The following is a 12372-nucleotide window of genomic DNA, read 5'->3' on the forward strand; positions in this document are numbered from 1 at the left end:
AAATTCTTGAAAAACCTTATAACCGTGGTTTTGAACTCTATATCCAGTAGTTTGCTTTCCTCCATTTCTGTCATTTGTGACCTGTTTCTTTGTCTCCGCATTTTGTATGCTTCCCTGTGTTGGCAGAATGGTTTTGTGTGCTAGGTGTCCTGTAGGGCCCAGTGGCTCAGCCTCCCCAGTTACCTGAGGTAGACACTCTTGGTGCATGCCCTTGTGGGCTTTGTGCACAGTCTTGTTTTAGCTATGCCTTGGTTGCTGTAGAATCACTGGGAGGAATCAACCTCCAGGCCAACTGGCTGCGAGAATCCGCTGTGTCTATGGTGGGAGAACTTCTGTGCTGGAGACACCCTTCTGGGGAAAGCCTTGCTTCAGTGGGGCTTTGGTGCTCACTGAGTCTGCCCTCTGAGTGTGTCCCTTATAGATCTGAGGAGTTGTAATCTGGATGGTCCCACTCTGACCCATCGGTACACTGCCTCTTGGATCTCTAAGGAGGTGCTAATTTAGCCCTGCCTGAAGCTACCCAGCAGGAGCTATGGAGAGATCTGCAGATTCCTCTTCTTTGTTTGGGATTTGGAGATGCCCAGATGAGGCCCAGCTCTGAAGCAATGCAAGCTGCTGTGGGGCCCTGGGCCTTGTTTTGGAAGTTCTGGGTCTCTCTCCAAGTACTGACACTTCTGAGGAGCACACAGGCAGCAAGGGGAGGTGGGTGGGGCCGGTGCTGCCATCTAAAGCCCGAAGCTGCTGGTGGTCTTCTGCACAGTGGGCCACCCTTGTCCTGATCAAGCTCTGTGGCTTCTGCTCCTTGGTCCAGTGCTGTCCTGCCCTCCACCCTGCTCCCACGGGGGCTCCAAGACCCAGCCCTGTTTTCCTTGGGCCCTAGGTCATCTCCCCCTTTCCCTTGACATTGGGCCCTGCCTGTGCCGAGTGCCCTAGCTCCTGACAGCCCCTTTGCCACCACTTCACCCTCAGGCACTGCCAACCCACCTCCTTACCTCAGCCTCCCCTGGCCCTGGCTGCAGTGCTCAGATCCTCCTGGTCTCTCTGGAATCCACCTCTCAGGCCGGACCATTCCTTCACATTCCCAATGGGCTCCTACCTGCCTGGGCCGCTCCCACTCAGTGCCAGACCATAGCCCGTGATCTGTCACAGTTCACAGAACTAGGCCTGTGGTACTCACTCTGGTGCTCAGCCCCACACGAGCCCTAGAATCTGTTCCTCAGGTGCTCACTATTCCCACCTATCAGGCCATTCCCTCGGCCTGACTTTCAGTGTGGTTCCCTTTTCATTAAACAGTAATTAAATGGGGGCTTCACATGCCACCTCCTGCAGGAAGCCTTCCCTGATTTTTCACTTTATAGCACCTCACCTGGCTCTGAGCTCCTAAGACAAGCAAGGACCTCTCCCTGCAAGGCCTCTTCCAAGACAGACTGGGCCCTCAGTAAGGACTTGGGCCCCTCTCATTTCTGAGGCCCTGTCAGGGTTTGTCTTCCTCTGACAAGACAGCGTGGGGCAGGCCTGGGACTCACCTGAGTGGTCTGGTTGGCGTACTCCAGGAGCAGATTCTGGGTAAACACCATCTCTTTCTCTCCACTCCCGCTCTGCCGAATGTCCACTCCGGGCAGCATCTGGTCAGCCGGGAGCTTCTGATAGGAGAGCAGCTCCAGGGAGAGCGAGAAGGACACGTCCACCTGACAGACAAGGTCCAGCTGTCACCTGAGGCTGCTGAAGGCAGGCGGCAGCTTCTGTCCTGCCTGCCCTCCCACGGCCCCTGCAGGCCCCACCAGGCCCCCGCTCAGTCACGATGCAGCACAGCCTGCAGGGCTCTGGCTGACCCGGCCCTGCCCTGCCCTGCCCAGCAAAGAGCCCAGGCATGCGCTTCCCCACCCCCACCCAGAGCCCAGTCAGACGATGCATCCCACAGACACTATCTGCCCTGCTCTGCCCAGCACCCGTCACTACCCAGATGAGGCTGTGCCTGCCCCTGGGAGCGGAGGGGCCACAGGGGAGACTATGGCAAACCGTCCTTGACGCCCTCGCCCTCGCCTAGGCCAGGCCCCTGTCTTTCTCCCGAGGACAGGGAGGAGCCTCTGATGGGTTTTAAGCAGGGGACGTCCCGTTCAGCGTTGCCTTCCTCAGAGGCACTGGCTGCTGCGGGAAGGTGGGCTGGGGGAGCTGGTGGGTGAGAGGACTTGAGGCCAAGGTGCACCGTGGGCCCAGTCATCAGAATGAACGGAGGCACTTGTTAAAAGTACAGGTTCTTTCTCATCTCTGCAGCCAGGCCTGGGTCTGTTTGTCACAAGCTCTCTAAAGGCCACTGTGTGTCTCCCAGCTTGGAAACCACTGTCCTAGACCAAGACGTGGTGTGGGAGGAAGAGAAGGGCGATGTGCTGAGGCTGAGGAGAGGGCAGCAGCAGGGCTGGGTGGCTGCTCCGAGCCGGCTAGGGTTGGTGACACTTGCCGAGATAAAACGCCACCGCTGAGAGGAGGCGTGCTGTGGGCAGGGCAGGGTGCAGGGAGGCAGGGAGGGCCGTGTGGGAGGGAATTCTGGGCAGGAGTCAGGCGGGGCACTGCAGCACGGGGCTGACACCCGTTACACCCACACTGAAGTGCACGTTTTGAAAGAAGCTCTGGATGTGGTTGAGATGACCCAGGAGAGGGTAGAGTGAGGCGGGCCAGGGCCCAAGCCCCTCAGAGGATAGGAGGAAGGAGCCTCTGCAGCAGGAGGGGGTGGGGAGAGAGGGCGGGGCGCCCAGCCTGGCTGGCTGTCCTTGCCTTGCTGCACACACCGGGGAGCCCACAGAGAAGATGGGGTGCACTCAGGTGGCCTGTGACCTGTCCTTGTTCCACGTGCCTCAGAAACCGAAGGAGGCAGCCGTCTGTGGTTCCCACCGCCTGGCACTCCCAGGACCACCCCGCCTCCCAACTCTGCAAACCCAGGGTTCTGTTGTCACAGAAGAGGGGAGGTCACCTTGGGCCTGGGCAGATGGCAATCAACCTGAGCTCACCTGAGTGAGGGCCCGTGGGAAGGGAGAGGCTGTGTGCAAAGTGGGCTGGTGGGAATGCTCGGCCCTGACCGCGGTGCTGGCAGGGGGACTGAGAGGGTCTGCTTGCCTGGGACTTGCGTTGTGTTCACACTGGTACGTCTGGTCCTACCTGCATGTGTGAGCACCTGTGCAGAGGGCCCGTGTTTGCTGGAAGTGGTGTGTCTAGTGGGAGTGCACTCCTGAGTGCCCAGGGCATGGGCTGAGGGCTCAGGCGTGTGGTTTGGACACAAGTGTGTGTATGTGTGTGTGTGTGTGTGTACAAATGTGTGAGGTGTGTTTGCACACGTGTGCATGTATGAGAGAGGAAGGTGACTGCCCAGGGGAGTGTGCCCATCAAGGCTGAGGACCCCAGGACCCTACACTGACCAGCATGTTCTCCTGCGGGTGGAGCACCAGCTGCCTGCCGGCTGTGGCCGACCCCTCCTCACCCTCCTGCTCCCGGCCAGCGCCAGGAGCTCTGCGGCCGCGGCTAGCTCCATCTCCATCTGGAGAAACGGAGAAGGGCCTGGAGACCAGGAGCCGGAAGTAGTGCGGGATGTCCGTGGTGTTGGTCAGCTTTAGGTGGTGGGTGGTCACCAGCTCACTCAGCACCTGGGTGGGCACAGAGGGGGCCTGGGCTGCATCTCCCCGCGCCTCAGGCCCATGGCTCTGGGGTAGGGGTGCTGGGCCTCAGAAGGGCCTGCAGGGACATGGGAGGTCTAGATAAACGGGCAGGGCCGAGGGGGCAGCACACTCACCCCAGCACAGGGCTGCTCGGGGATGAGGTCACTGGCCTGGAGCCGGAATTGCGTGCCGCCGCCGTAGTCCAGCTCCACGCTTAGCCTGCGGCAACAGGCATGGCGGGGCCGCGCTGGGCCTCTGGGGCCTCTTGGCAGCCCCCACTCTGCTTGGCCAGTCTTTACCTGGGCTCACCTGCTGGCTGCTCCTCTCCCTCCCGCCCCCCACCTCCATGGTCTTCCTCCCAGAACCCTGTCTGGTCCCCACCGGTGCCGGTGCCGGGTAAGGGAGCTCCCCATGGGGAAGGGAGGGAGCCGGGCAGCCCAGCGGACTCACTGTGCGGGCCTCACGAAGCCCTGCAGGTCCAGCCTCAGGGGTCCCACGGCAAAGTCCTGCAGGCGCCGCCGCCTCCCCGGAAGCTCCCTTTCCACCTACCGAGCCCAGGCCTGATCACTGGCGGTCGCCGGGCTGAGCAGGCAGTGGCTGTGGCCCCACCCCAGGCCAGGAGGGCTCACCTTGCTGTCCAAGCTCATGAAGCCCAGGGCGTAGCCAACACACTCCACCTTGTGCAGCACGTGGGGGCCGAGGACCATGGGCGTGAAGGAGATGGAGATGGCGCTGCTGCCCCCGGCAGGGACCACCTGGCACGGGCACCCCAGGCTCAGTGCCGCTTGGTGCCACTGTCTGGCCAGCGGGCACTTTTCGAGGCAGCTCCCAGCCCAGCCCCAGCTCACCATCTGCTTGGGGCTGATGCGGTACAGGTGGTCCGAGGGCACCCCCTCGTGCTCCTGCAGGACGACCGAGATGATGCGCTTGGCCCTGTCGCTGTCGCTGGGGCTGCTCTCGGCCTGTCGTCAAGATGTTGCTGAGGCTCACACAGGCTCCAGGCCTGTTGGCACCGCTCCGCCCGCCTCCGCCCCCCGCCTCCAACCACCCAACGGTGCTCACAGAACGGGCCACTTCTGGGCTGGAGGACGACTCCTTAGAGACACTTGGGGACTGGGAGGAGCTGCTGCTCTCCTGGGTCTCGGGGCACAGGACCTCGTTTCCGTCTTGGTCCCGCAGCGGGAAAGGGGGCCCGTAAAACACCAGCAGCTCCAGCAGCTGGTCCTGCCTCTCCTCCAGCTCGTAGGTCTCCCAGTCCAGGCGGATGTCTGGGGCAGGTGTGGGGAGGGGTGAGGAGGAGGGACAGGCAGTTGTGTCTTCCCATGCCCCGCCTCCCTGCAGCCCCTCCAAGGGGGCCTGTGACCCCACTCAGCGTGGGGCCTCGCTTCCTCTCTCCTGCCACTTCCAGGCAATGTTTCTGGGATTAAAAAAAAAAAATCTACAGGTTTATACCCTCCTGCTCTCTCCGGCTTCTCCCGGCCCGTCTACCCCCCCAGCCTGGCCCACCACCCCGCACAGACTGTAACGGGAACTCCGCTTTCTCTCATCAGTGTCTCACCACAGGGGCTGGAATTATGCAGGCGCAGGACACGGGTGACTGTCTCTCCTCCAGAGACCTGGGTGCTGAACCTGGAGGCAGGAGATGTGGCTCAGCACAGCCACGAGCAGCACACGGGGAGCTGGGGTGGAGGCGCCGGCAGGGAGGAGGCCTCACAGTGGTCTGTCTTCATCCTGGACTCACCGAGACCATGCAGTGCCTGGTGAACTTGACCCAGGGCTGCTCACTGCCCCAGTGACACCCCTCCCCTCTCCCTACAACTACACTGACAACCCATCCCACCGCAGTTGGCATGGGGGCCTTGGCCACACGGACTTCAGGCCACACTGACCATTCATTGCTACTGTCCCCAAAAGCTGTCTGAGTTGTCCCCTGAGGCCTCTCCCCTCCCAGACAACCCTGCCCTGGGGCGTCCTTGCTGGGTGGCACCAAGTGGCCCCGGGCCCGTTGAAGAGCAAGAAGAAAGCCGCTCAGGCTGGAGCCATGGGGTCTCCAGGGGGCGGAGAACGGGGCGGCCTGGGCACCTGAGGACAGGCTCCTTCTGGAACTGGGCGGCGCTGTAGTTGGTCCGCAGAGAGCTGATGGGGCAGCCCACCACCGCCATGTGCACCGGGATGACCGAGGGCGGCAGGTCTCCCACCTGCAAACACACGCCACGCCTCTGTCCCTTGTTGCCGCTGCCACCCCCTTCCCTGGCTCCCCATTCCCTCCTTTCCTTCTCCAGCCAGCCCAGGGCCTCACTCCTCACTGGTGGATGCTCACCCCGCACACCCCAGGGCCAGTTCCCTGCCCGTCCCTCTGCTGTCCTGCCTGCCCAGCCCCCCTGACCTGCACAGGACTCCCAGCCTGGCCATCTTTCACCTCTTACAGCCCCTTTCATCACATGTCTGTAGCTTTTGAATGGAAATAACTTATTTCTCCTGCTAATAAAAAGTAAAAAACGTTTTTAATTTCCCCTAGCTGGTTTGACTCAGTGGATAGAGCATCGGCCTGCGGACTGAAGGGTCCCAGGTTCGATTCTAGTCAAAGGCACACGCCCGGGTTACAGGCAGCCGATCAATGATTCTCTCTCATCATTGGTGTTCCTATCTCTCTCCCCCTCGCACTCCCTCTCTGAAATCAATAAAAATCTATTAAAAATGTTTTAAAAACCCAGTATGATAATCACTCACAATCCTTCGCCCCCAGCATGACTCACTGTCAACATTTTCATGTACAACTGTCTGGACAGACTTCTTTTGTGCACATGAAACAGGTGTAAATGAAGAGCATACGGCATCTCTTTTGATCATCTCTTTTCGTGACATCGAATTTTACTAATGAAGGTTTATAGCATCATATAAGGGTTGTGCAGAGTTCCATCGGATGGATGGAACCCACATTTTAAAAAATATATATTTTATTGATTTTTTACAGAGAGGAAGGGAGAGGGATAGAGAGTTAGAAACATCGATCAGCTGCCTCCTGCACACTCCCTACTGGGGATGTGCTGACAACCAAGGTACATGGCCTTGACCAGAATCAAACCTGGGACCCTTGAGTCCGCAGGCCGATGCTCTATCCACTGAGCCAAACTGGTTAGGGCTGGAGCCCACGTTTTAACCAAACCTTCTACTGACAGACACAGATGCTTAGGTTGTTTCCTTCCTCCCCCACCTCTCCATTCACAAATGATGCTGAGAAGAAAAAGTAACCTGGCACCAAGTTATTTGTTCGTGTGTTAACAAATGCCCACCCCTACTCAAGGATTTCTTCTCTGAGATTTGGGAGTCACAGGGCCCGGTGTTGGGGAAGAGAGAGCCTGGAGGTGAGGGCCAGGTCAGGGTCCCCGCCCGCAGGCCCGTACCTTGCAGATGAGGCTGTCCCAGTACTCGCCCCACATGTTCGCGCAGCCTGTGATGTCGACGCGGAGCCGCTGGTAGGCGTCCAGCTTGCCCTGGGAAACGTGGGGGAAGAAGGATGCTCCTTTCCCGTGAGACAACATGTTTTCCATGAACTCTGGGGGGTGGGGGGCGAGAACCAGGGAAGGGGATTCAGGACCCCAGGGAGTGGGGCTATGAGGTCCAAACCTTCAGGTGTTAGCAAAACACTGTACCAGATAAGCCCCCCCTTCCCCCCCTAGTCTCTCCCTGGTCCAGCAAAACAGACCCTCCTTCTGGGATCCCCGAGTCCAGGGGCCAGCCCCCAGGGGAGCCCTCCCTTCTGAGCCACTACCCATCCCAAATCAAATCCTGGGCCCGTGCCCAAGCCTCATGCCCTAACAAGGAGATGGCCTCACTCAAAAGAAAGCTGCTGTCAGGTGGTGGGGGGGGGGCACAGCTGTCTCGGGACCTTGCTAGAAAAGACACTGAGCCCCAGCCAGTTTGGCTCAGTGGATAGCGTGTCGGCCTGTGGACTGAAGTGTCCCAGGTTCGATTCCGGTCAAGGGCACATGCCCAGGTGGCAGACTTGAACTCCAGCAGGGGGCATGCAGTGAACTCTAGCAGGGGGCATGCAGGAGGCAGCCGATCAATGAGTCTCTCTCATCATTGATGTTTCTCTCTCTCCCTCTCTGAAATCAATAAAAATATATTAAAACAAAAAAGACACTGAGATGGTCAGGGTCCACATACTCAGGAAGCTGTGGACAATCCCGCTCCGGCCAGGCCTGGGCTCGGCGCCTGCCCCTGGGAGCTCTTACCCAGGTGCTCTCGCTTGGCCAACTGCTGGCGAATCCGATCCGTCTTCAGCAGGGCAGGGGACACGTCGGGGCTTTACCAGGAGGACACAGAAATAGCCTCAGGCCATCCAGACCCTTCCTCAGACCTGACCGCCCCCCCACCCCCCCACCCCGACCCCCTGCAACCAGCATTGCAGGGGAGAGCTGGCCAGGTCTCTTCTTCACCTCCTTCTCTGGTCTTTGCTCCAGCTACACGCCTGCCACCCAAAGCTACCCACCAGTCCAGGGGCTGCCTCCCAATAAACTTGGTAGGGCTCTGGGGTAGGGACCCCTGGCCCAGTTTCTGTGCCTTGGCAACCCCTGGATATGAGCCCAACGCAGACTCCCTGTCGTTTGCGCAGCTTTCTGCAAAGGCCCCTGTTTCCAGTCTATCCTGCTGACATCTGTCCATCGAGCACACACTAATTTTTCTGGAGTGGGAGACTTAATGTTTTAGAAACTTAGTGGCCTCCCGCCGTCGGCAGCAGTGGTTTTAAAGTTGGGCTCCCCTGCGTTAGGCGATTTGGTGGAGCGGTGTTTGCAGTGGTGCGCTGGTAAACTGCCAATTGCTGTGGTGTAAATTCTTCGTGGCTGATTTCAAGTTACAGATTTGCAGATGCCTCGCTGCCACATCTCTGCCCACACCGTTCCCTCCGCCTCCGGTAACTTCTCCCTCCTTCACTGGCCTGAATCAGAAGCCCTCCACTCCGCAGGCAGGCCAGGCTGGGGCCACAGTCCCGCCTCGCCACAGGCCCTCTTGGGGTGTGGGAGCCCGGCAGCAGGAACCATCTCCTCTCTGCGTTTCCCCAGGTCTACCTGCGAAAGCACGTCCTCCTGCTCCCCACAGCCACCGGCCGCACAGAGGCCCACCTCCCCCGCCCCGGGGACTGCCCCTGAAGGAAACCAGACTTACATGCTGGGCTTTTGGCTCAGGCGTTTCTGAGGGCTCCCGAAGTACTTGAACTTGAGGGTGAAAAAGGTCTGGATCGGGGAGCGATTGGTCAGGACGAGCTGGCGATTCACGCAGGTCCTCAGGGGCACTGCTGAGCCGAAGTCCAGGCGGAGGTCCTCCGTGTGGCCGGGCTCTGTGCTGGGAGCACTGCCCGGGCCCGTGGGCACCAGGTTACACGCCACCCGTGGCCCTGCCCAGTGAGCCACCGTGGGAGGGGGCGCGAGCGCTGTCTAGCAACAGGCTTCACCCTCGGACTCCCACCCCACAGGCATCTCCTTCTTGGCAGCCTAGGAGGCCAAGGGGGGCCTCAAATTTCACCGACTCCCCCTGGCCCGGGGCGGACTTGTCTCCCAGTTGCTGAGCCTCATGCAGGAGAGCCCAAGGTACCCACAGCTCTGCCCCTGCCATCTCCTACCTGCCTGGGCACCATGCCTCCAGCTATGGGGCGGGGGGGTGGGGGGGAAGAAGACCACAGAGGGGCGAGGATGGGGTAGAGGGATCTGTCCCCACAGAGGTGGTTAGGGAGCCCCTTCCTGGCTGTAGGAACCCGCTGGGAGGAGGCTGGCACCAGGGGGCAATGCTGCTCCTTCACATGGTCGCCTCAGCACTCAGGCCCCGGGCCCAGCCCTGGGCTCACCTTCTAGCGGCGCCCTTCGTAGGGGTGGTGATGCTCACTTGCAGTCCCTGGGGTTTCCCAGAAATGCCCAGAACCAGCGGCTCCTTCATGCCTGACACAGTGCAAGGCAGGGCCAGATCGGTCAGCTCGTCCTGTAACAGAGCCACGGGGGGCACATTAGCACGGTCCGTCCCGTGCTGGGCTCCGAAGGTCTCCCCAGCGCAGGTGGTGGCTGTGGGAGGCGCTCAACACGGAGGCCTTGACGTCTGTCCAGGCCCATGTCTGTGGGAGGCTCCCCAGCCCTCAGTGAGCCACTACCCACAGGCCCCGCCTCAGCCCGCACCCTGCGCCCAGGCCTGGCCCTTCCTCAGGGCTCCTGGCTGTGCCAGTGCCAAGTATCTGGAGGTGCCCACATGAAAGGAGACCCTCCGGTGGGTGTCTGCAGAAGGGACGCGATTATTTCGATGAAACTGCGACCGTAGAAGCCAAGCCCTTCCTGCGCGGGTCGCTCCGGGCCAGGCCAGGGCCCATCTGTGTCACCGTAGAGCAGTGATGGCGAACCTTTTGAGCTCGGCGTGTCAGCATTTTGAAAAACCCTAACTTAACTCTGGTGCCGTGTCACATCTAGAAATTTTTTGATATTTGCAACCATAGTAAAACACAGATTTATATTTTTGGTATTTATTTTATATATTTAAATGCCATTTAACAAAGAAAAATAAACCAAAAAAATGAGTTCTCGTGTCATCTCTGACACGCGTGTCATAGGTCCGCCATCACTGCCCTAGAGCTCAGGTTCTGCTGTGTAAGCCAGACCACTGCCCCCTTGTGTGCCAGTGAGGAACTGCGGCCTGGGTCTGCTCGCCTCTGAAGGACGAAGTTTCCTCTTCACAGGCCACCCTGACGGCTTTCCTGCGGGCCTTGCACAGGAGAAAGCTGGGTCCCGCTTTTTAATATGTGGTTTGGTTTTTAATTGACTTCAGACAGAGGAAGGGAGAGGAGAGAGGGAGATAGAAACATTAATGCTGAGAGAGAATCCTTCATCAGCTGCCTCCTGCCCGCCCCCTACTGGGGGTCAAGCGGGCAACCTGGGCATGTGTCCTAAGGGAATGGAATCAACCGTGACCTCCTGGTTCATGGGTCGTTGCTCAACCACTGAGCCACACCGGCTGGGCGAAGCTGTGCCCTTCTTAGGAGGGACCTGGCTGCCAGTCAGCCTGCTGGCAACGCCAGCACAGGGCCTGCCGCCAGCACAGGGCCTGCCGTGAGCGCAGCTCTGTTGTAGTCCCGGGGCAAATAGGAAAGACAGGCCCGCCTGTGGCCACAGAGAGCGGCCTGGAAGGGCTCTAGTCGGTGCCAGAGGCGAGATGCGGCCAGTGGGTTTCAGGGCACATCCATTTCAGGCCTGCTGCAAGCTTTCTGACCTCGTGTCCCTAAAGAACGGGCCTTACAGGAATGGGGACCCCAAATACAAGAACTCTCTTCCCTGCTCCCAAAGACCAGGCGTGGGCCTGAGCCCGCCTCCCTGCAGCTCAGGCTCAGGCAGCTGCCGGGTGCCTTCCAGTCCCGTGGCCCCTCCCCGCCCCGCTCACCTGGGTGTGAGTGGTCAGCTCCAGGATGAGCTGGAACTCCTCACCGGGGCCCACTGTGCCACGTCTGGGGGAGACTTTTGCTTTGCAGAAGCTTGCTTGGTGCCCCAGGAGCTGGCGGACACAAGGGTGGGCCTGCTGTCAGGTGCTGGGCTCCCAGGATGGACCAGGGGTCCGGGCAAGGGCGCTCAGCAGCTCTGCTGGAGGTGCAGATGGGGGGCCACAGCAGAACGGGATGGCCGGGTGCTTACTGGTGGGGATGAACCCAGGTCCCTTCTCTTCTCCTTCCCCCCCAGATGGCCCTGCCAAGGGGGGCCTGGGCTAAATGAGCTGCCCTGGACCCAGGGTGATGGGGAGCAGAGAGCAGCTGCCCCTGAGGCACAGGAATGTGGCCCATGTCCCCTGGCAGGCAGAGCAGGCTCCGGCAGCCCATGGACAGTGCCTCATCGGGGCTCCCAGCAGCTGCGTGGACCAGCACGGGCCGGGCGGTCTAGCTCGGTGCACCTGAGGCTCCTCAGGCAGGGAACTGGCCTTCCCTGAAGGCGAATCAAGGAAAAGCCAGACCAGATGTGCCACTCCTTCGAGGGGCCCAGCTTTTCTGGGCACTGTGGACAGAGGACGGGCTGTGGAGGGGAGGCTGAGCATCTGTTCTGGGGGTGCCTGAGGGGCCGTGTCTCCCTCCCCGGGGGCCTCCAGTGCCGAGGGCTCGCTCACCTTGCCCCAGTGGAAGCGGGTGGGCAGGAGCGTGCCGTTGATGAGTGTGATGTCCGCCTTCGTGGGCACGCCCAGGTAGAGGTTGCTGACCACCACCCGGCTGCTCTGAAGGTACACGTAGGGCTCCTGCACCTCGGCGTACACAGGGAGGTAGCTGGGACACGAGGAAACGAAAGGTATATTGATCAGAAAAAAAAGAAAGAAAACTGTCCCCATTTGCAAAAGACACAACTGTCTATGTAGAAAATCCCAAGGAATCTATTTCTTAAAAACTCCTTGAACTAACGAGGCAGCCAAGTTACAGGGTACAAAATCGACATACAAAAACCAATCACACTTTTGTATGTTAACAATGAACATGTGGAAACAGAAACTTAAAATTGCTCCGGAAATGGAAAAACTGAGGTATACCTAGTAAATCTAATAAAACATGTAAAGGATTTGTGTGTCAAACACAACAAAACATTGATGAAAGAAATTAATAAATGGAGGGACATGTGTGTTCATGGATGGGGAGAGTCGACATAGTAAAGGTGTCAATTCTCCCCAAATTGATGTACAGGTTTAACACATTTCCTGTCACACTCCCAGGAAGGAT

At 59.4% G+C, this 12372-nt stretch overlaps 1 protein-coding gene across 1 annotated transcript in view; it reads right to left on the reverse strand.

Moving 5' to 3' along the window:
- Positions 1 to 12372, reverse strand: part of DLEC1 (deleted in lung and esophageal cancer 1) — a 45468-nt gene that overhangs the window by 3561 nt on the left and 29535 nt on the right. Inside the window, exons 21-35 of the mRNA XM_015564860.1 lie at positions 11775 to 11928; positions 11064 to 11174; positions 9493 to 9623; positions 8817 to 9002; positions 7886 to 7956; positions 7052 to 7203; positions 5730 to 5845; positions 5206 to 5276; positions 4710 to 4915; positions 4496 to 4609; positions 4277 to 4402; positions 4098 to 4192; positions 3782 to 3866; positions 3411 to 3635; positions 1527 to 1688 (exon numbers count right to left, since the gene is read on the reverse strand). Of these exons, the coding sequence (XP_015420346.1) occupies positions 1527 to 1688; positions 3411 to 3635; positions 3782 to 3866; positions 4098 to 4192; positions 4277 to 4402; positions 4496 to 4609; positions 4710 to 4915; positions 5206 to 5276; positions 5730 to 5845; positions 7052 to 7203; positions 7886 to 7956; positions 8817 to 9002; positions 9493 to 9623; positions 11064 to 11174; positions 11775 to 11928 (2005 nt within the window). The remainder of the gene's footprint in view (positions 1 to 1526; positions 1689 to 3410; positions 3636 to 3781; positions 3867 to 4097; positions 4193 to 4276; positions 4403 to 4495; positions 4610 to 4709; positions 4916 to 5205; positions 5277 to 5729; positions 5846 to 7051; positions 7204 to 7885; positions 7957 to 8816; positions 9003 to 9492; positions 9624 to 11063; positions 11175 to 11774; positions 11929 to 12372) is intronic.

The sequence above is a fragment of the Myotis davidii genome, unplaced genomic scaffold (assembly GCF_000327345.1).
Source record: "Myotis davidii unplaced genomic scaffold, ASM32734v1 scaffold81, whole genome shotgun sequence".
NCBI lineage: Eukaryota > Metazoa > Chordata > Mammalia > Chiroptera > Vespertilionidae > Myotis > Myotis davidii.